Genomic DNA, 21,584 nt, shown 5'->3' with positions numbered 1-21,584 from the left:
AACCGTCCCGACAGGTTTCCCTCAGCCTATACAGCTAAAACCTGTCACCACATACAGACTTTTAAAGGAAACCAAGTTCATGAAGGTACAGGCCTTATTGGGACCAGAGATTATGGCTCAGGCTGATCAGGTGTGCATTATGCAGAGACTGCAAATACTCAAATGACGAGGCCCTCTGGTTAAGACAGAGCCATACGCCCTCTGCAGGGACACTGCTAAGTAGCAGGTCTGCCTTTCTTTACCAATCTTGTACTCTGCACCTACATTCTCAAACTGATGACATATCCCAAGAACATGGTCCAAAGACCCTTCTGTAGAGACTAAAGCTTGATGTATTTCCTTCAAGGACTGCCACCACAGAATAGGTTCAAATTAAACTCTTTAAATTAGCCATGATTTCCAATTTGCTACAGGAATTTTGATAGGATACCCCTGAACATAACACCAAAGTGAGAATTTTCCAGTCACTCTCCAAGAGGTACTAGCCCAAACCAGTCAACCTTGTAGTTCTAGCTTTTTCCCCTGCAGCTGTTAACATCTTCAATATTCATTCCGCTCTGTTTGCTTTGGGGGAAAACTCCATCAGCAGCATTTAATTTCTAGGTCAAAGAAAAAAAAAAAAAACACTCAAAACTTAGCCAGTACTGCTTTCCTATGTAACCTGCTGTTGCTTAAAGTGAAACCTACGTCAGTACCCTAACCCAAACAAGGACAGACAATTTTTGTTTAGTTTTTATTTCATAATCATAAACTTAACTTTGCAATCCAGCTAAACTTGGAGGGGGGTCAGGAAAATATGGAACCCCGAAAACTGCAGTGAGAGCACAAAGATTATATAGGATTATTTCGAGCAGGTGGGGGTGAAGGGATGCTCTCCTGAGCTACAGAAGGAATGGTCTGGTAGTTAAGATAAAACACAAGTCAAATTTATTATATTTGTCCACAGTCAGCAATGGTGATCTTCTTGCTGGTCTTGCCATTCCTGGACCCAAAGCGCTCCATGGCTTCCACAACATTCATGCCTTCCTTCACCTTGCCGAAGACCACATGCTTGCCATCCAACCTGGCAACAGAATAATCGTTACTACCTGTGACCAGAGATAAATAAGCAATGCGCACCACGCATTAACATAACAAGTGCTCCACAAATCAATACAGCACACGCCCAAGAGAACACCAGAAGGCTGGTTTATCCAGCCTTTAGCACTAGCTAATGGTGACTAGTTAATCTACGACAGTACCACAGACTACTTTAAGCCAGCCCCAAAGAGGTGGGGTAAGATTTTTTCAATCACCATTAAGAACCCTAACTTTAGAATGGACCCCTAGAAGAGAGCCAACAAATCACATGCTAACTAGACAAAAGTAACATTCTTAGAACTACTCAGCTAGGTGTCATTTTGCTATTACAGTATCTTGCTTTTGATACTAAATTGGTAGTTATTCTTGCCCTTCCTCTACCTAAGAACTGGAAATACCAGGGAAAGGCCGCCCTTTCTATGTTCCCCCCTCTTACCACTCAGTCTTGGCAGTGCAGATGAAAAACTGGGAACCGTTTGTATTGGGGCCAGCATTTGCCATGGACAAGATGCCAGGACCTGTATGCTTCAGGATGAAATTCTCATCATCAAATTTCTCCCCATAGATGGACTTGCCACCAGTGCCGTTGTGGCGTGTGAAGTCACCACCCTGTGAATATTATAGAGGAACGTGTCACTTTTGGCAACCCAACTGGAAAAACACACCAAGTCTGCAGGGTTCCAACTTTAAAACTCAAGTTTAAACTAACAGGAAGGGTTAAGTGGAACCAAAATGACAGCTCTTATATGCACACCCTAAAATATTCTGGCTCAATCCCAAACCAAGAGAACTGAAGTCAGTAAAATTTCATACCTGGCACATAAATCCTGGAATTATTCTGTGAAAGCAGGAACCTTTATAACCAAATCCTTTCTCCCCAGTGCTCAGAGCACGGAAGTTTTCTGTTAAAATAAAGTATGTATGAATATGGACACAATAGTTAAAACCAGAACACCTTTGTTAAACAAACAAAAAACTAACCTGCTGTCTTTGGAACCTTGTCTGCGAACAGCTGTAAGAGAAAATGACAGTTAATTAGCCAACATCTGCTTACATATTTTGTTGCTTAGTACTCTTCCCTTTAGGGGCTTCTGAATCATAAGTTCATTTTCTCACTAGAAGAGAATGCTGCTGCAGTAATTACTTTGAATCCCAAATAAGAACTGCTCCTGACAGCCTTAAGCTCCTGTGGGGTTCAGTTAGGCAACATGAGACCCAAAGACATGCCAAAAATCCAGAACCAGCAATGACTCAAATAGTGTGAGGCTTCTAAAAACTGACTTAGAGTTTTATGAGTATCACACCTACTTCTAAACAGATATATGACTTCTCAAATGTACATCACCTCCCCCAACTTTCAGCCTGAACCTAAGGACAAGATTATCGGGAACAGCAAGTACTCCTGCCTGATCAGGGGGCAAATAGCTGTAATTTTAGTCACTGGTAATGAAAATGCTACTACCTCCAATCTGTTAACATAGCTTTATGGATTGGATGAGCAGTCACTTCTTGGTTTCCAGGTCCCTTACCTAGTAGTGGGGTAAAAAAATAAAGATTGGTTTCTAGTACAACTGCTTTGAACCTTTCCTGCATACATAAAACATTTTGACTAAAAAGCTTAAATACCATAGAAAAAAACACAAGCCCTTTCACAAAGACAGCTTTCTCGTTAAGTATTTTATGAACTATTCCAGACATCTATGACCAAATCGTCTGTTCAAATCCCTGGATGTTTCTTAGGAAGACCTTGTTATTTAGCTGCTGCTTTTCGGGAGGTAACACATACGGTCTCTTATGGTTTAATGTTTCTCAAACCTTTGCACTCCTTTCAAGTGGCTACATTTCCTCTTTAGATCTTCACTAAAGTGAAAAGCTCTTACTGGCAGTTCCACCTCCATTCTCACCAAGAGACATGCCAGAGCTCCTATCTCATTTCCATTAAGCCCTCTGGCTAACCTGAGACAAGCTACAAAGCACTAGGCTCGGCCAAGTTTCCACGTGGGCCCTTATCAATTACTAGCTCTGACTACAAGCTAAGAGTGGGGCTGTAGTATTTCCCCCAACAAGGGTTTAGGTGTCTACCATGTGCCTCCAACGTGGACAGAGTAACAAGACAGGAAACCCCGCTGCCCTCATGATCTGCATGGGAGGGGGGAAGAGTATCTATTCTTGGAGTAAGATCCTAAAGCCTAATCACTGGTAGCTTTTTGAGTAGTAGTTGAAGAGGATAAAACCACTTAGGGCTACACCCCAACCCACCACGCTGTTAAGCAATCGCACTGACTGTTTTAGGAGCACACCGAGTTTTTCAGCTATCCCGCTATCACCACAAACTGATCAGTTAAGTCCTTATGCCCAGAACGGTTAAGAAGCCACCTCGATCGGGCAAGGCCTGCCGCGTTGCCAGTCCGGACTAGCCCGTTCTGCGCGGGGACGCCGGGAGGGGCCGGGGCGCCTCCCACCCGCCGTCACCGCAGGGGAAGGCGGGCCCCGGCGCTAGAGGAGGGCAGGCCGCCTGCACATTTCCGCTCGGGTGGGGGCGGGGAGGGGTGCCTAAGGCCTATTTCTACACAAACCTCACGATTTTCAAACGCGTAGGTAAACTCTCCCGCCCGTCGTCCCTGTACCCTTCTAACACAACCCTAACCTAGCGGGCGGTTCTCCCGAGTCAGGGAAGGGCTGGCTACCACCACCCGCCCTGGCGCGCCTCGGGGCGGGAAAGGCAGCGGTCAGGTGCGGCTGCCGCGTCGGCGCGGAGAGACTGCCGAGCCCTCGAGGGCGGCCCCGGGAGGGTGGCGGCAGCCTGGGACCGGCGCCCGCTTTCCGTTTGGGGCGTTGCCGATCCTCGGGGTCCCGCGGTCCGCGCGGCGGCCAACGGCTCGCGGCCCGAGCACGTGCGCACCCGGAAGGGCGCGGCCGCCCCTCCCCCGCCCACCCCGCCTTTGTCTGCCCGCCGCCCCCGGCCTCCCAAAATGGCCCCTCGTCAGGAAATGGCGCCGCGCCGCCCGCGTTCCTCAGGCGGGGCGCCCGCACCCAGCCCCTCGGCCGCCTCCCCAGCTCGGGCCCACCCGGCGCGCCACCGCCCGCCCCAACCTCAAAGGAGACGCGGCCCAAGGGCTCGCCGTCTACAGCGATGTCGAAGAACACGGTGGGGTTGACCATGGCTGGGCACTGCGGGAGGAGCCGGGGCGGCGGCGGCGGCGGCGTCTGCAAGGCAGCACGAGCCCCACCGCCAGTCTCTTTTATAGCCTGTCAAGGCCACGCCTACGGCCGGTCGCGCGCCTCAGCTCTGGCCAATCGTGACTACTGATTAGTCAGAGTGATGGTGTGACTGGCCTATGGGTGGAGATGGAGCTGGAGAGGCGGGACAGAAGACGCGCGTGCGTGCTGGCGGATGCAGGAAGGTTCCCGCCCGCGGGCTCCGACTCTGCTCTGCGGCGTGGGGTTGGGCGCTGGCGATGGAATGGGGACCGGGACCCGGCATGAAGCCTGCCTGTGGGCCAAATGGGCCTGTGGGAGCTCGAGGGAGTCCAAGGGGGATGCACCCGCCTGGCCCTGCGCCCAGGACGTCTCCCCATTGCGCAGAGGGGGCAACTGAGGCTATCGCAGGCCTCAAGGTCGCGCGGCCCGCCAAGGTCGCTCGGGGTCCGGAGCCCGCGCTGCTCTGGGAGGCCAGGTGGCCTTGGACATCACCGTTGTCTCACTGCAGATGAGGATGAGGCTCAGCCATCGCCCCCCCCCCAAGTCTGAGAGGTTATGAAATGCTTCCAAAATGCCCTACTTTCCGAAAATATCTTGCACACTCTGCTTGAATTTTCTCCAGGAGTAAGACGTGAGAACAAGAGCCTACCAGACTCTTACCTATAAAGACACATTGCGCACTTCTGCTTTCTTTTTAAGTCTTTTAAAATCTCTGCCCACCACCCCCACTCCCTCTTTCAAAGGCAAAATTGAGCTCTGACTTCTGGGTGAGAGACAAAGCAACAATTTAAAGGCGAATTCCCTTAGGCAAAGATATTAATAATACTTTTATTACTAGTACTAAAAGCACTTCCGTGATTCTGGTCTTTTGTTCAGAAAACCTCAAAAAAAGAGTTTATATATCCTCTGACATTTAGTTGCAATATTCAGAATGTTATTTAATATCTCTAAAATTCAGTTTCTTCATCTGCAAAACCAAGATGGGTTTGTGAGAAGGAAATGAGAATTCTTACGATAGATGAAACCCAGTGTCTGGCATCTTGCCATGGTTATTAATAATGGCTTCATGAACCTACACGTGCTGGGAATTTAGAGCGTAGTTCTGTTCTCACAGCCACTCCATAATCCCCACTTACAGATGTGGAAAGTAAGCATCGTGGGTGGTAAATAGCTTGCTCAGCGTAACCAGCTTTTGAGCGTTAGCAAAGCCAGAACTGGAAACTACATTTTTCGCTCATTCCACAAGACCTGGTGCTCTGTGACCTTGAGGAGGCTGCTTGTCCTCATCTGACACTGAAAAAAGGACCCGCGGCCCTAAGGCATAATAAACTCCCTTAACTTGTCTCTCCTCCACTCTGCAGTTAGGAACCCCTCCTAAGAAAGAAATGAATGCATAATAAAAGAATCACTTATATATGTGGAATCTTAAAAAAAAAAGGACAAACGAATTTATTTACAAAAGAGAAACAGACTAACAGACATAGAAAACAGACTATGGTTACCTAGTGGGGGAAGGCGGAAAGGGATAAATTGGGAGTTTGAGATTTGCAGATACTAACTACTATATATAAAACAGATAAACAACAAGTTTTTACTGTAGAGCACAGGGAACTATTTTCAATATCTTGTAGTAGCCTATAATGAAAAAGAATATAAAAAAACATATATCTTTGTATACGTCTGACTGAAATACTATGTTGTGCACCAGAAATTGACACAACATTGTAAACTGATTACACTTCAATTAAAAATAATTTTTTAAAAAATCACTTAAGACTTCCCTCACATTATTGTTTCAAGTCCTGCTTTCTCTTCACCAGCAACATTGTCACAACTAGGTCTTGGCAGTTCACACAGGGGTGTCTCATGCACACTCAAGAAAATAAACGTGCACGTGTTTTGTTTGTTAAACGGGGAGCCAGTGTTGTGGGGAGCCTTTATTAGCATTATCTGTTGAACTGGACTTCCTCACTGAGTAGAGCTGCAGCAGGCGCAGAACCTCAGCAATGTGGGGCTGTCCATGCCTTATTTGGATAATTCAGACCAAAAGCAAATTCACCAGTGCCCTGATCTGGCTAGCTGAAGGTGTTCTATACCAGCAAGCAGAACTCTGTAACTTTGTTCGTGTAGCATATTATAAACACATCCTTATCTCCAGAATGTCTGTATGCAAGAGAGAATATGACAGGAAAAAATAAATCAGGTTATTCAAAATGATAAAAACAGATCACTTTGGAAGAGGGTAACTTGTCTCATGTGTGCCTTTTGCCCACCTAGATTCTTCTGAGACTTCTCCGCCCAGGAACCCAGCTTTCCCCAAGCCACATGTCCCTTGACCCTGCGTCAGCCACCACCTCCTGCTCCTGCGGCTTCCTTGATGGACTAGACTTTTCTCTCCCATTTCTCCAACTCTAACATTTCCCCTTGAACTCTTTCACAGACTTCTCCTTTCAGAGTTACATGGGGTTTGGCTCTTGTTTTGGTCAACCTCATCCATTCTAGGTGGCTCAGATTCTCAGGTGACTTCTATGTGTGTTGGGTTTTTTTTTTTTTAATTTAATGACTTTTTTTGAGGGGGTGAGTAATTAGATTTACTTATTTATTTATTTTTAATGGAGGTGCTGGGGACTGAACCCAGGACCTCGAGCATGCTAAGCAAGTGCTCTACCACTGAGCTATAACCCCCTCTACCGAGTCAGGTAACTTCTAAACCAAACTCCAGCCCCAAGCTCACTCCAGAGCTCCAGACTGGTCCTGCCTGCGCGCTGGGTCTCTCCTCACGGATGAGCGCCTCAGCCAGAGCTCTGCCACCCACCTCCCCATCCCCCGGCCGCCTCTCCCTCCCGGCTTCCCCACTGTAACAACTCCTGCTTGGCCTTTCCAAGCACCCTCCTAACTGGTTACCCGGCCCCCAGTTTTTCTTGGTACTTCTAGAATGGTCATTCTCAACATCGCCTGATTTTGCATCTCTCCCATACTGTGACCTCCTGGTTATCCACAGTACCGCACCCAACAGCACCCCCTTCGCAGTCTGCTCCCAACTCGCCTCCAGTCTCCTGGCTGGCATATCTTCTGCCAAACTGAATTTCTCATTACCACCCCCACCCTGCACTTCCAGGACTCATCTTTGGCCTTGGCCTGTGCAGTGCCTCCCCCTTCTCCACCAGCAAAGCTCACTCCTGTGGTCCCCGTGGGGAAGTCTTCCTTGGCTGTCCTAGAGACACTGGGTCCAGTTTGCAGAGGACACCCTGCAGTATCAAAACTCAGGAAAAGTGTGTTGAATGGATGTATAAATGAGGTTAATGTGCATGTGCATGATGAAAGGGCCAACAAAATCCTGGCCTTGGGGTGTGTCTCCCCGGTTAATTAATTCACACATGCTGCCCAGACCAGGTGACTCTGCACCCATTTGGCCCCTCACATGAATGTCCAGGTGATCTAGATACTCACTTCAGCCCTGCCACACCATCTAGACGTCTCAGAGGATACCTGCAGGCACCCTAACTTCCTTCCCCAACCCATCCACTCTCCTGTCCACCTACTATCCAGGCCCATCCTGAAAGTGGCCTGGCCCACCCCCCCAACCCCCACCCATTTCAGCGTCTCCTCCTGCAGCTCTTCTGACAGCCTGGATCCTCCCCAACCACCAGTCCCCAAAGCACACATCCTTGTCCCCCTTCTCTACTTATGAGAGTAGTCTACACTGCTGTGTCCTGCCGGGTCACTCCCTCCTCCACACGTTCAGCTAGACTCCTGTCCCCACCCTCACCCCTAAGCTGCCCTAACCAAGGCCCCAGGGGAACCTCTCATTTACAAACTTCACAAACTCATTGGCTTCATGGCTGCGGGCATTTGACCCCATGGATGACACAATGTTCTCAGCTCTCAGCTGCCATAACCCACCCTACCGTTCAGAATGTGGTCGGCAGCACGCAGGGGAAAGCTCCATTGGCCGTGGCTCAGACAGGAATTTGTTTATGCAATAGACAGCCAGGGCAGAGTGCTGCTCAGAGGTGCTTGGAGAATGAGCAGCGATCAGAAGGCAGGAAAGCCCTGTGGAATGACCAAAATTCCAGTAGGATCACCTTCCCACCCCTTAGAGTTATGTGGGCCTGGGAAGTATATAAAGGAGTTCAGAATGCTGGTCAGATGCAGAGATGATCAGCTACGGACAGAAAAGACATTTATGTATCTGAGGATCCTATCAAATTTAAAGATGTTTGGAAGAGGGGTGGGAAGGGATAAATTGGGAGTTTGAGATTTGCAGATACTAACTACTATATATAAAATAGATAAATAGCAAATATTTCTTCTGTATAGCACAGGGAACTATATTCAATATCTTACAGTAACTTACAATGAAAAAGAATATGAAAACGAATATATGTATGTGTATGAGTGAACTATTATGCTATATGCCAGAAATTGACACATTGTAGACTGACTGTTCTTCAATTAAAAAAAGAAACTGATGTTTGGAAGAAGAAGCAAAAGCTATGCCCTATCAAGACACCAGAGGAGCACCTTCCACCTGTAAGGGCTGGAGGCATTGAGAGGAGCGCAGACCATGTCCTGAGCAGGCCCAGGAGAAGGGAGGTCTCTGAGGCCGGCACACGGGGGTGGCCGAAAGGATCCTGTCTGTAGCCAGGCCAGTTTGGCCATGACTTACCCGAGTTAGGTATTAAAACATGCAGTAGTTGGTTTTTGTTTCTCTCTCTCTCTCTTTGACTTATGTATGCATTTTCTTTTTTTTTAACCACCTTTTAACAAGTGAATTTTGTGATATATAAGCTTTATTGAGATATAGTTTACATACCATGACATTCATTTGTTTTAAGCATACAATTCAGTGCTTTTTAGTAAATTCAGAACAGTGCAAATATCACCACAATCGAATTTTAGAACATTTCCTTCACCCAAAAAGGATCCAGGGCCCATTTTTAGTAACTCCCTGTTTCTGCCCAATAACTGCTTTTAAAATTGTTTAGTTAAAAATTGATTTACACTTGTGGCTTCAAACTGAGATATTACAAAGTTTATGTATGGCATTTTAACGTTTGAGAGAACTTTAAGGCTCAGCATAGTTACAAAGTTTATCAGAATTATTTAATGCTCAGGGAGGTTCTCTTTGTTAATTTGGACAATTAAGTATTTTACAAGGAAACCAAATGTATTACATCTATAAATGCAGTTTAAAGGTTTGAAGATATTAAAAACAAAACAAAATAAAAATTTTTTAATGTTTGAAGATGTGTTAAAATAGTTCAGATCTGCTGTATTTATAAAGAGACTAGTATGATGTGTAAGCTGAAGAACTAGGTTTTAAAATAGCAGCTTAATAAAATTACATATGAATCATTAAAATATAACAAAATAACCCCAGAGCAGTCTTTCTACAGAAAAATCTGCAGGGCTCCAATCCTCAAGGCAGGGCCCCCAGGGGACTTTGCTCTTCCCGTCTGTCCTTAGGCTGGTCACTTCCCGGCTCTGAATGGTGCCACCACCTCCCCTTCCCTCCCCTCCCGCATCCCCCAAGTTCAAGTTCAAGATGATCTGATTGCCGCAAAAACTAAAGAAAGGGGAGAGCAGGGAGAAGGCAGAAGGCGCGGGAGTGACGCCACCCCAGTCCTGTTTGCAAAGCTTTCTCGGGAGCCCCGCCCAGCGGCTTCCACCCTTGGCTGCAGGAATCCAGGAAGATGAGTATTTTGATCTGGGCATGTTGCCACCCAAGCCACCCGGCTCCTGTTAGTAAGGACGAAGGCAAGATGGATGCTCTCGGGAGACAGCAGGCAGCATCCACCGCTCCAGCTATTGCTGACCCAGCAGAAAAGGGGTGGTCTGGGAGAGACTGGGAGTTCTCAGCCCTGAGAAGAGCTGCACATCAGAGCACAGGTAGAACCTCACCTCATCCTAGCCCAGGGAGGACCACCACACCTCAGAAATGCTGAATCTGACGGCAGGGGTGGGTACATCTGCTCAATGGAGCCCAGGTCATCCCAGATCTCCCCAGATCACCCCAGATCACGGGAGTCTGGGAAAGGTAGTGTGTGATGCTTTCACATATTCCCCACTTATAAGCTTGGCAATTTCCCTAACACAGAAAGAGGCACAGTAACCCAAAAGGGAGAAATGAGGTCTAAGCTAGTTAATTCAGGATTCTAGAAAGTATTGGGTGCCATGATTAAGATCATTATTTAATTTTCACAGCAGTCCTTTGAAGTAGATACAATCATTATTTCTATTTTTCAAAAGAAGAGACAGAAGCTCAGCGAGGTCAAGTAACTTCCCCAGGGTCACACAGCTGCCGAGAGGCAGAACCAGGGTTGATTCCCCTTCTACCTGGCTCTGGGTGCTGTGCTCATCACCACTATGCTGCATCCTGAAATTTAAAAAAAAATTATGGTAAAATAGATCTAACATTAATTTTACCATTTTAACCATTAAGTGTACAGTTCATAGGCATTCAGTACATTACTATTATTGTCCAGCCATCACCACCATCCAATTCCAGAACTTTCTCATCTTCCCAAACCAAAACTCGGTCCCCCTTAAACACTAACTCCTCATCCCCTACCCTCGGCCCCTGACACTCACCATTCCGATTTCTGTCTCTATAAATCTGCTTATTCTAGGAACTTCCTATAAGTGGGGTCGTACAGTGGTTGTTTGTCCATTTGTGACTGGTTCATTGCACTCAGCATAATGTCCTCAAGATCCACTTATGTTAGTACGTGCCAGCATTTCCTTCCTTTCTGTAGCTGAATGATATTCCATTGTTTATCCACTCTTGGGTTGCTTCCATCTTTTGGCTATTGTAAATAATGCTGCTATGAACATTGGTGAATCTTTTTTTTTTCAGTCTTTTTGGGTATATACCTAAAAGTGGGATTGCTGAATCAGATGGTAATACTGTTTAATTTTTTGAGGAACTGCCACCCTGTTTTTCCCAGCAGCTGCACCATTTTACATTCCTATCACCCATGCACAAGGGCTCCAATTTCTCCACATCCTCACCCACACATGTTACTTTCTGTTTGTTTGTTTGTATAATGGCCATCCTAATGGATGCAGTGGCATCTCATTGTGGTTTTGACTTACATTTCCCTAATGATTAGTGATGCTGAGCATCTTTTCTTGTGCTTTTGGCTCTTTGTATGTCTTCTTTGGAGAAACATCTCTTCAAGTCTTACCCATTTTTAGTTGGCTTTTTGTTGTTGCCTTTTATTCTGGATATTAATCCTTTATTAGACAAATGATTTGCAAATATGTTCTCCCATTCTGTGGGTTGCCTTTTTATTCTGTTCATGGTGTCCTGATTTTTTTTTTTTTGAAGAGTGCACAGGTTGCATCCATTGGCTGGATCTCACGTTTGGCTGCATATTAACTCACTCTCGTTTCAATGTGTGTATGCTTCCTACCACCAAGGGAAGGTCAGCATCACCCACAAAGCCCAGTTCTCCAAGTTCCTGGGGTGATTTTGTCAAAGTCCTCATGGTGACCTTCCTGGCCTCTTCCTCTCATGCCAAGGGCAGAACTATGGCAGGTGGAGACAGAACCAGGAGGGTAAACTGAGGCAGGACAATTAAGTCCTCTGCCCAGAAGCAGCTACATCTATGTGCAGAGCCCAGAGCAAAATGAAATGTGGGGACCTTTGTTCAAAAGTTGTCAAGGATTCCAGTGCAGAAACAGCAGAGCATTAAACCAAGTGCAGGGCCCTTCTGAGCTTGGGGCTCTGTGTGGCTTCGTGGGTCATGTGCCCCTAATGCTGGCCCTGCCACTGCCTTTGGTGACCAGCTGTCAATCCCTGGGAACCCTGGACACAGGGGACTTTACACCCACCCCCTGACTCTGTTCCAAGAGCCATCACCAAGTGCTGATGAGGAAAATTGGAGGCTGGTGCAGGAGGTGGGAAAATCTACCTGAGGCTCTGAAGAAGGACCCGGAGTCCTAACAGACCTTCCAAGGACAGGAGGGTCCGCGCAGTAAGCCCAGTAGTGACTTTCTGCCCCTGGGGGGACCATGAGTAGGTCCCAGCCCTGAGGCCCAGGCTCCTGGGGGCTCCCGGAGCCTGAGGGCTGACATGCCAGGCCTCACACCATGCACCACTGGGGATGTGGTGGGAGATCGAGTCCTCCCAAAGGACAGGCACATGGGGCCTCTGTGTCCTGAGAGCAGGGGGCATTGAGAGAAACACTACTGGTTCCCAGGCCACGCCGACTGCCAGGCCGCAGCCATCTCCCACGAGGAGGTCAAAGAGCAGAGTGAGGTCACCCACTGAGGTGGAGGGACACAGGGCCTGCTGCAACAGACCCTCACACGCTCAGAAGCCAGCCCTGCTAAGGGAACTTCTGATCCTGCCGCCTGTAGTGAAGTGAATCTAACGCAGCAACAAAGTCCAGACTCAGCTCACCCACAGGCCAGACGGGCTGTGCCCAGCACCTACAGCTGGCACAGGAAGAGGCGTGCATTTCCTGGGCGTCCGACTGTTTCCTTCAGCCTCAGCTATTCTTTGCACACAGTGCCTGGCATTCAGTAACAACTCTCTCCTGCCTGACTGACTTGGAACTGGGGCATCGCCTTTTCCTTGACTTCAGACTGGAACCATTAGTTTCTTTGGGTCTCCATTCTGCTGACTCACCCCCACAGATCTTGGGGCTCGTCAGCCTCCATAACCATGTGAGCTAACTCCTCATCATGAACAGACAGATAAATATATCCCTATTGGTGCTGTTTCTCTAGAGAATGTTAATACAGATGCCCTTAAAAACAAGGTAATGTGGCCCATCGTCCACAGAGGCAACAGTCAATAGAACCAGACCCAGAGATGGCCTGCATCATGAGGCAGACACCTTAACCACAGTAAATACGTAACAGGATGTAGCGCAATGGGTGAATGCATTCACAGGCGCATGAACAGGTGGGATTTTCAACAGAGAGAGAGAGAGAGAGAGAAATAAAAAAGAAGAGCCAGATGGAAATGCGTCAAAGGAAAATAAGAGGAAAATATGACATCAGACATGAAGTCTTCTTTTCTGGGTTTATAGCAGATTGGACTCAGAGGAGGAAAGAATCAGTGAATCTGAAGACAGGTGTTATGGACTGAAAGCTTGTGCCCCACCTCAACCCCAAATTCATATGTTGAAGCCTTATCTCCCCAGGGTAAGCCTATTGGTGTGACTCTATTCGGAGGGGTCTCTAAAGAAGTAATTAAGGTTACATGGGGTCATGAGGGTGGGGCCCTGCTCTAACAGGACTAGTGTACTTGCAAGAAGAGGTACCAAAGAGCTCACTCTCTCTCCATCACTCCACACACACACACCAAGGACAGGACGTCTGAGTGAGAAGGAAGCCATCTGCAAGCCAGGAGAAGAGTTCTCACCAGAAACCACATCAGTTGGCACCTTCATTTTAGATTTCCAGCCTCCAGAACTGCGAGAAATTAAATGTTTGTTGTTTAAACAGCCCAACTTGTGTATTTTGTTATGGAAGCCCAAGTAGACCAGGACAACAGCTGAAGAGAAATGATCCAATCTGAAATACGAAGTTAAGAAAGAATGAGAAAAATAAAACAACAGACAGAGCACTCAAGATCTGCGAGTACCAAACCGTCTGGCATATGTAATTGGAGTCCCAGAAGGACAAGAGTGAGAGCATGGGGAAGAAGTAAAATTTAAATAGATAATGGTCAAGAAAACTTTCTAAAACCGATGAAAGATACCAACTGATCCAAGAAGCTTAGAGATCCGCAAACAATTTAAAATGAACAAACAGAAAAACAAAATAAAAAAAAATCTATACTTAAGCACATCATGGTCCAACTGCTGGATACTAAAGACTCTTGAAAGTAGTGAGAGACTAAAAGACAAAACGGGAAGAAACCTTAAGAAACTGCTGACTTATCAGACACAGTGAACCCCAGAGACAGTGGAATGACATTTTTAAAGTGCTGAAGAAAAAAAGCAGAAAAACCAGGGGGAAAAGAATGGACCGCTCAACTAATGGTATTGGGGGCACCTGACTTTCTTTTTAAAAATAAGATTAAGGTGGAGAGATATAGCTCAGTGGTAGAGCGCATGCTTAGCATGCACAAGGTCCTGGATTCAGTCCCCAGTACCTTCATTAAATAACATAAACCTAGTTGCCTGCCCCCTAAAAAAAAAAAAAAAAAAGAAATAAAAGAGAAACAACTGACCAAATTGCAATTTTCAGAAAAAAAAGAGTTCAATCTTATAGGTCATAATTACCAATCATGTTGTTTAAGTGTATTTCGCTGGTTTTTTTCTTTTTCCATCAGTTACTGAAAGAAGTATGTTCAAGTATCTTATTATGACTGTCAGTTTGTTTATTTCTCTTTTCAGATCTGTCAACTTTTGTTCTATACATTTTGAGGCCATGTTCTTAGGAACATAAAAGTTTTAAATGAAGGTAAAATACTCTGCTGTCAAATTTGTCCATTGATCTGAATTTCAGCTACTTATTTTTTTCAATTCTTGAAGTTCTATTAGTTTCCTTTTTTTTGTGGGGGTGTAATTAGGTTGGTTTGTTTGTTCATTTAATGGAGATACTGAGGATTGAACCCGGGACCTCATACGTTCTAAGCAAGCACTCTACCCTCATTAGTGTCCTTTCCAAACGTTCATTGTCATTTTTCACAATGAACTGCTTCCTACAGGTATTTTTCCAGCTTGATTCTCATTCTTGAAACATAATAAACATAATTGTGTCATCCTACGCGTCTGATGATTTCTAGATTTGAAGTCTGTTTTCTGCTATTTCTGTCCGTTCTTGCATTCCTACTTATTTTTGAATGAATGCTGAAGTTGTATCTGTAGAAACTGAGTCCTCAGATGAAGGTAACTTCCTCCAAAGATTTTTGTTGGCGTCGCCCAGGTGTCAGGGGCCGCTTTAATTCACCAGAAGCCCAGACGGGAGAGCCCCCAGGCTGCGCCCCTGCAGAGCTGGCGCTCTGCTGGTTTTCCCTCCTCTCGAAGAGCAGCCCTTTAGGGTCCTAACTTAATGTTCTTGGGGACGAGGCTGGCACGCTCCCTACCTCGGGGTGGGCTTTGGGCCTTCGATTGTCTCCCCATCCCCCAAAGGCCAACAAACACTCACCCAGGGCGAAAGCAACCCCGGAATGACTTGTCTGGGTTCTTGCTTTCTTCTCAAATTTGGTATCTCCCTACCATCTTGTTAGCTCTCAGCTGCTTTAAGAATGTTTTATTCAGGTTTTTCTTTGTCTTTAGCCAAAAGGTTGTTCCAAAGTCCGTAGTCCCTCACTGCTGGAAGTGGGCACACTTCCCAAAGCTAAAGGTCTACCTCACTCCCCAAGAAAGAGTTCTAATTATAAATTAAATTTAAAAAGGAACTAGAAGTCTGAGGTCCCATTTTTTACAATGTGGGGGAAGAGAAGGCCTTTGTAGGCTGACCTGAAGGCCAGAAGCCATGAAGAACTAGAATGACATATTAACGTTAACAAAGTTTAAGAGCGCTTCACCAAGACTAAAAGCAAAGGGAAGATAAATGATGTACCCCCGCCCCCGCACAACAGGTAGAAGGTTACTGTCCTTAATATTTGAAGTGTTCTTTTAATTAGAAAAAAGAGAAACACTACAGGAATAAACCAAAAAGATGAACAATGCACATTATATATGACAAAGAGGATTTATCCTACTAATAACCAAAAAAATGCAAATCATAACAGCAAGAAGATCAGTTATAAAGTCCATTATGGGCAAAGACTAAAATAAGAAATAATGACCATGCTTATATCCAGGCTCATCATTTAATGGGTACGTTAAACATTACAGGTTTTTATATGTCAATCATACCTCAGTAAATTGGTCTAAAAAAAAAGGAAGAAAGAAAGAAAAGAAATAATGGCCAGATCTTGTAGGGAAGTGAGAATTAGGTCTTCTCTAACAGAATGGCAATCTGGAAAAGAGATCACCGTTTTGGACCTACATGGCCTCTCATCAAACAATGCCTTCTAGAAATTATCCTGATGAAATAATGGAGCAGCTATAATTATAAATATCTATTTGCATATAAATGTGAGCATATGCATATGTTCAATATACTGTTGTTTATAAAAACAAAAAGTTGGAAGTAACCTAATATTTTTTTATTGAGGTGTATAGTTGGGATACCATATTATGTAAGTTTCAGGTGTACAGTATAGTGATTCAGAATTTCCAAAGGTTATATTCCATTTCTAGTTTTATATATTTATTTATAAAACATTGGCTATATTCCCTGTGGTGTACAATATATCTCTGTAGCTTATTTATTTTATACATAGTAGTTTGTACCTGTTAGCTCCCTACCCCTCTATTGCCCCTCCCCTCTTCCCTCTTCTTGGCAATCAACATCCCTCACCAGCGTGGTGCATTTGTTACAATCAATGAAACTACATTGACACATTATAGTCACCCGAACCTATAACTTACATTAGAGTTCGCTCTTGGTGTTGTACATTCTGTGGTTTTTGACAAATACATAATGTCATGTATCCACCATCACAGTATCACACGGAGCATTTTCTCTGCCCTCAGAATCCTCTGCTCTCCACCTGTTCACCAGCCCCCAACTCCTGACAATCACTGGTCTTTTTACTGTCTTCATAGTTTTGTGTTTTTCAGAATATCATTTAGTTAGAATCAGATTGGCTTCTTCCATTTGGTAATATGCATTTTATTATTATAATTTTTTTGGCTGGGGAGGTAATCAGGTTTACTTCTTTATTTATTCTTAGAGGAAGTACTGGGGAATGAACCCAGGATCTCATGTATGCTAAGCATGTGTTCTACCACTTGAGCTGTACCTTCCCCCAAAATTAATTAAATTTGGGGGGGTAACTTATTTTATTTATTTATTTTTAGTGGAGGTACCAGGAATTGAACCCAGGACCTCATGCATGCTAAGCACACACTCTACCACTTGAGCTATACCCCCCACCCTAATAATATACATTTAAGCTTCTTACGTGTCTTTTCATAGCTTGATGGCTCATTGCTTCTTCAAAACAATTTTTTATTGATGCATAGATCTTGCTCTGCTGCCAACCATTGAAGCAGATGGCTAAACACTTCTTCAATCACAGTAGCAAATAATCCTTCGTGGATACCTGCTGACCATCCTAGAAGGGCCCTGCAGGGCACAGTCCTTAGCAGGGGACAGTCTCAGGCTGAGTGGAGAAGGTGCAAACAGGAGCCCCAGGGCGCCTGTGAGGTGCTTAGCGGGGAGCCGACAGGCCACATGCACTTCCTGAAAGATGCTTTGCATCCACCCCATTCGTTCCTGCCTTAATCTCTTTGACAGACGTTGCTGGCACTGGAATAAATCAGGAAACTAGAGACAGCTAGTCCCTGCCTTCATGGAGCTCACAGTCTCGTGGGGAAAACAGATTTAAAAAAGGACAATTACCTCTGACCGGGAATGTTTAATCAAGCTCTAGGCTCCCCTTGTAGGTGACAGGACACACGGAGGGTAAAGGTGAAAGTGGGGCAGTCTATAAGGTGATTTGCCTGGACTGTTAAAAAAAAAAATCAATATAAGGGAAAAAAGGCCAAGGTTTGAGACTGAAGAGATACAACAATCAGTTGCAAAAGTGACCCTTGACTGAGTCCCAGATTGAAAGAAAAAGTGATGAAAAGGCATTTTAGGACAAATGGGACATCTGAATGTAATAGATGGTGCGATGGAATTTCTGTTCGTTTTCTTAGGTGTGATAATGGTGCTTATGTAAGAGAACATTCTTGTTTTTCCAAGATGCTCGCTAAAGTATTCAGAGACGTGTTTGCAATTTACTTTCTGAAGCTGACAACAAAAAAAGAGAGTGTATGCTTTGAAAAATACAGATCCATGGAAAGAGTGGGAGGGAAAAGTAAGGCAACTTGGCAAGAAGCTGACAACTGGCAAATCCTATGGTGTGTGATATTCACTGTCCTACTTTTTAACTTTGCAAAGGATAAACTATTTAATTATCTGTAACTGATCAGCCACAAGGAGGTCCACAAAGGTGACCCACAGGGTACACCGCAGCCAGGGCAGGAGGCCCCAACTCCCTGGAAGCAGAGAGTTCCCTGAGGATGGGGCAGTTCAGCCAAAGCCTGAACTAGGGGAAGACGCTGAGAAACCTGGAAATCTCCGGACAGGGCCAGCCTATGTGGCAGGAACGGATGGCAGGGAGGCAGCTGCAAGAGGTGGGGCTGGGCTGGGCTGGCTTTGGGCTGAGGAAGGAGTGTGGACTTCATCCTGGGTAATCTGGGGGGGGGGCACCTGCACCCTCTTCTGATAACCTCTCTCAGGAAGTGCTCCTGATCCCACCCTACAGGATGGTGAGGGGGTGCCCATAGCTAAGCCGACCAGAGCCAGACCGGAAAGCGAGCAGATAGTCAGTGTGTCAACCTGAGCAAGGCTCTTGGAAGCTCAGGTTTGGAGACCAAAGCTCTGGGGTGTGCCTGCCTGTGTCCAGCTGTCCCCAAGGCCTTTGGTGGCCCTTTCAGGATGGTTGTTTTTGAGCCCTTCTGAGTGGGTCACCGTCACTTGCAATCTGAGTTGTGGCTAACCCATCAGGGAAAGGGTTTCAACAGAGGAGCGCCCTGGCCAGAAATGAGTTGGGTGTTGGAGGCTGGGGACCAGTGTCGATCACCACCAGTCATAACTAAGAATGAATAAACACAACTTACAGTTAAATGAAAATAAAAACATGAGCTTTAAGTAATGGTCCATTAACCAAGAGGTGTAGACCTACAATTCCACTTATACCAGGTTCAAGACCAGGCCAAATTACTGTCTGATGACAGGGGCCAGAGCAGCAATGGCTGAAGAGGGTGGGGAGAGGGATGGAAACATCCATCTTCAGCATTTCTGGGGTGTATGACCTTACAGAGCTCATTGTTATGTGTCAGCTTAAAAAAAGGGGGGGGGGATCAGGCAAGTGGCTGGTGACTCCCAACACAGAAAGTAAAAAGTTAAAAAAAAAAAGGCTTCAACAGCCCCTGAACCAACTGAACACTTCCTTGATCCTGTCTAGAGACTTCTCTCTCCAAAGATTGCGCTGACGTCCCTGGCTTTTCTCCTTGAACCCATGGCAGGCAAGCTTGGAAAGGTGGTGAGGATGGGGCTGGAGTGAGGATGGGAGCCCATGCTGCAGGGAGAGGGCCACAGGCCGAGCCCAGAGCAAGAAAAGGACGCAACATGGCAGTGGGGACAGAGAGCTGCCTCAGAGAAACACTCAGGAAGTATTCCCTCCCCTTCAATATTCACAAGTGTGGGAAAGGTGGGTGTAATCCTTTAAATGTTTGTTAGGAATGGATGCGTGAAGCCATCGGGTCCCGGGCTTTTCTGTGTTGGAGGTCGGGGTGGGACTGATAACTGAGCCAATCTTCTTACTCATTGTAGGTCTGTTCATATTCTCTATTTCTTCTTGGGTCAGTTTCGGCAACTTACCTATTTGTAGGAATTAGTCCATTTCATGTAAGTTACCTACTTTGTTGGTGCACAACTGCATATAGCATTCTCCTATCCTTTTTATTTCTGTAAGGTTAGTGGCAATTTCCCAAGTTTCATTTCTGATTTTAGTCATTTGCATCTTTTTTTCCCCTTAGTCAATCTAGCTAGTCTTGTTCATCCTGTTGCTTTTCAAGGAAACAACTTTTACTTATGTTGATTCTCTATTGTTTTTCTATTCTCTTTGCTTTAATTATTTCCTTCCTCCTGCTACCTTTAGATTTAGCTTGTCTCTTTCCCACTGGTGCCTTCAGTTGTAAAGTTAGGTTAATTTGAATTCTCTTTTTAAATGTAGATGCTTACAGCTATAAATTTCCTTCTTTAACGCTGCATCTCAAATTTTGGTGTTTTTGTACCTTGTAATTTAATTTGTGGTTTCTTCGGCTGTTAAAGAGGGTTGTTCACTTTTCACTCATGTGTGTGTTTTCCTGTTTCCCTTCTGTTATTATCTAGCTTTGTTCCACTGTGGTTAGGAAAGGTACTTTGTATGATCTCAATCTTTTTTTATTGTTTTTTTTGGGGGGTGAGGTAATTAGGTTTATTTATTGTAATTATTTTTTAATAGAAGTACTGGGGATTGAACCTGGGACCTTGTGAATGCTAAGCACACACTCTACCACTGAGCTATACCCTCCCTGCCTCAATCTTTTTAATTCATTGAGACTCATTTTGTGGCCTAACATGTGGTCTCTGCTGGAATGTCCCCAAGCACTTGAAAAGAACACGTGTCCTGCTGTTGTTGGGTGGCCTGTCTGTGTCAGGTCTTGTTGCCTTTCTGCTTTTTAAGTTGCCGATTTTTGGCACATATGTAAGAACATATAACATATGAAGCATCAGGTGAAAACCCAAAAAGCTGCCATGCCCTTAAGGGTCGAGAATGCCAGGAACATCTTCACTTTCCCCAGATGCACCCGTGTCGTCCCCACATGGAACACTGTGGCCACTGTGTTGACCGCCTTGTTTCCCTTCGTCATTGTAACACGTGTATGAATCCCATGAAATATACATTTCATGCTGCACTTTATAAAAATGGCACCACATTGCATGACCTCCCACACCTTGCTTTTTCCTGTATTTTGAGTCCTTCGTGATGTTGGGGCTGGGGTCCCTGACGTTGCAGCAGTCGCCCCTCAAACCCTAACCCACCCTTCTGTGGGTGGGGTTTTGAGTAGCTCAGACTTTGGCTCATTCCCATCTCCTGATTTCTCCCCACTCCGCCCAGCACCTAGAATGTAACAGGCCAAGGGCGCAGAGATCCCAGTCAGACCAGTGTGGGACAGCACTCCCAGCTACGCCTAACATCCCCCTGAAAGGAGGGCCCACCTGGTGGGCTGTGCTGGCCGTCCCTTAATCCCACCAGGCCACTCATACCTGGGCTGTCCCTCTGCCCCCTGCAGCACTGGGGCGCACTGTTGCTCCCTCAGCTTCCCCGACTTGCTCCCTGGGCCAGAAAAGCTGGAAATAAGGATGCAGAAAGGGACAAGGAGGCCCACATCTGAGGCTCCAGAATGTCAGCAGGCAACTTGGAGCCTGTCCACACTGGACACTTCCCACACCACTCGCGGCACCCTGTGGAGCAGGTCTCTGGGGGTGTCCGCTCTCCTCCCCCATGGGGTTCATAAGCCTCTTCTGCCAGACAGGAAGGCCCTCAGGGCCACGAAGTGGGCCCACCTGGAAAGCCAGCACACAAATGAACCAGTGTTGAGCCAGTCAGGCATTTAGTCCCCGCCCCTCCTGAGGCCCTTGGCCCCACAGCTGGCTCCCTGCCGCAGGCAAACCCACGCAGTGACGTG

At 46.0% G+C, this 21,584-nt stretch overlaps 1 protein-coding gene across 4 annotated transcripts; it reads right to left on the bottom strand.

Annotated features, from left to right (window-relative positions):
* Positions 1-904: 904 nt before the first annotated feature.
* Positions 905-4,318, bottom strand: PPIA (peptidylprolyl isomerase A). Of its 4 annotated transcripts, none has more exons than XM_031679824.2 (6): positions 4,174-4,307; positions 2,543-2,609; positions 2,062-2,092; positions 1,894-1,982; positions 1,517-1,689; positions 905-1,063 (listed from the first exon to the last, which is right to left on the bottom strand). In XM_031679824.2, exons 4-6 carry the CDS (start codon positions 1,900-1,902, stop codon positions 931-933), a joined length of 315 nt encoding a protein of 104 aa, XP_031535684.1. In that variant the 5' UTR covers positions 1,903-1,982; positions 2,062-2,092; positions 2,543-2,609; positions 4,174-4,307; the 3' UTR covers positions 905-930. The 4 variants fall into 4 exon arrangements, with proteins under 4 accessions (XP_031535684.1, XP_072821389.1, XP_006217195.1 ...); XM_072965288.1 differs by lacking the exon at positions 4,174-4,307 and adding an exon at positions 3,728-3,895; XM_006217133.4 differs by lacking the exon at positions 2,543-2,609 and having other exon boundaries at positions 4,174-4,318.
* Positions 4,319-21,584: the final 17,266 nt, after the last annotated feature.

This window comes from Vicugna pacos, chromosome 7 (genome assembly GCF_048564905.1).
Source record: "Vicugna pacos chromosome 7, VicPac4, whole genome shotgun sequence".
Classification (NCBI taxonomy): Eukaryota; Metazoa; Chordata; class Mammalia; order Artiodactyla; family Camelidae; genus Vicugna; species Vicugna pacos.
Note: the sequence above shows the minus strand (reverse complement) of the source record. Positions and strands in the feature narration are given on the sequence as shown.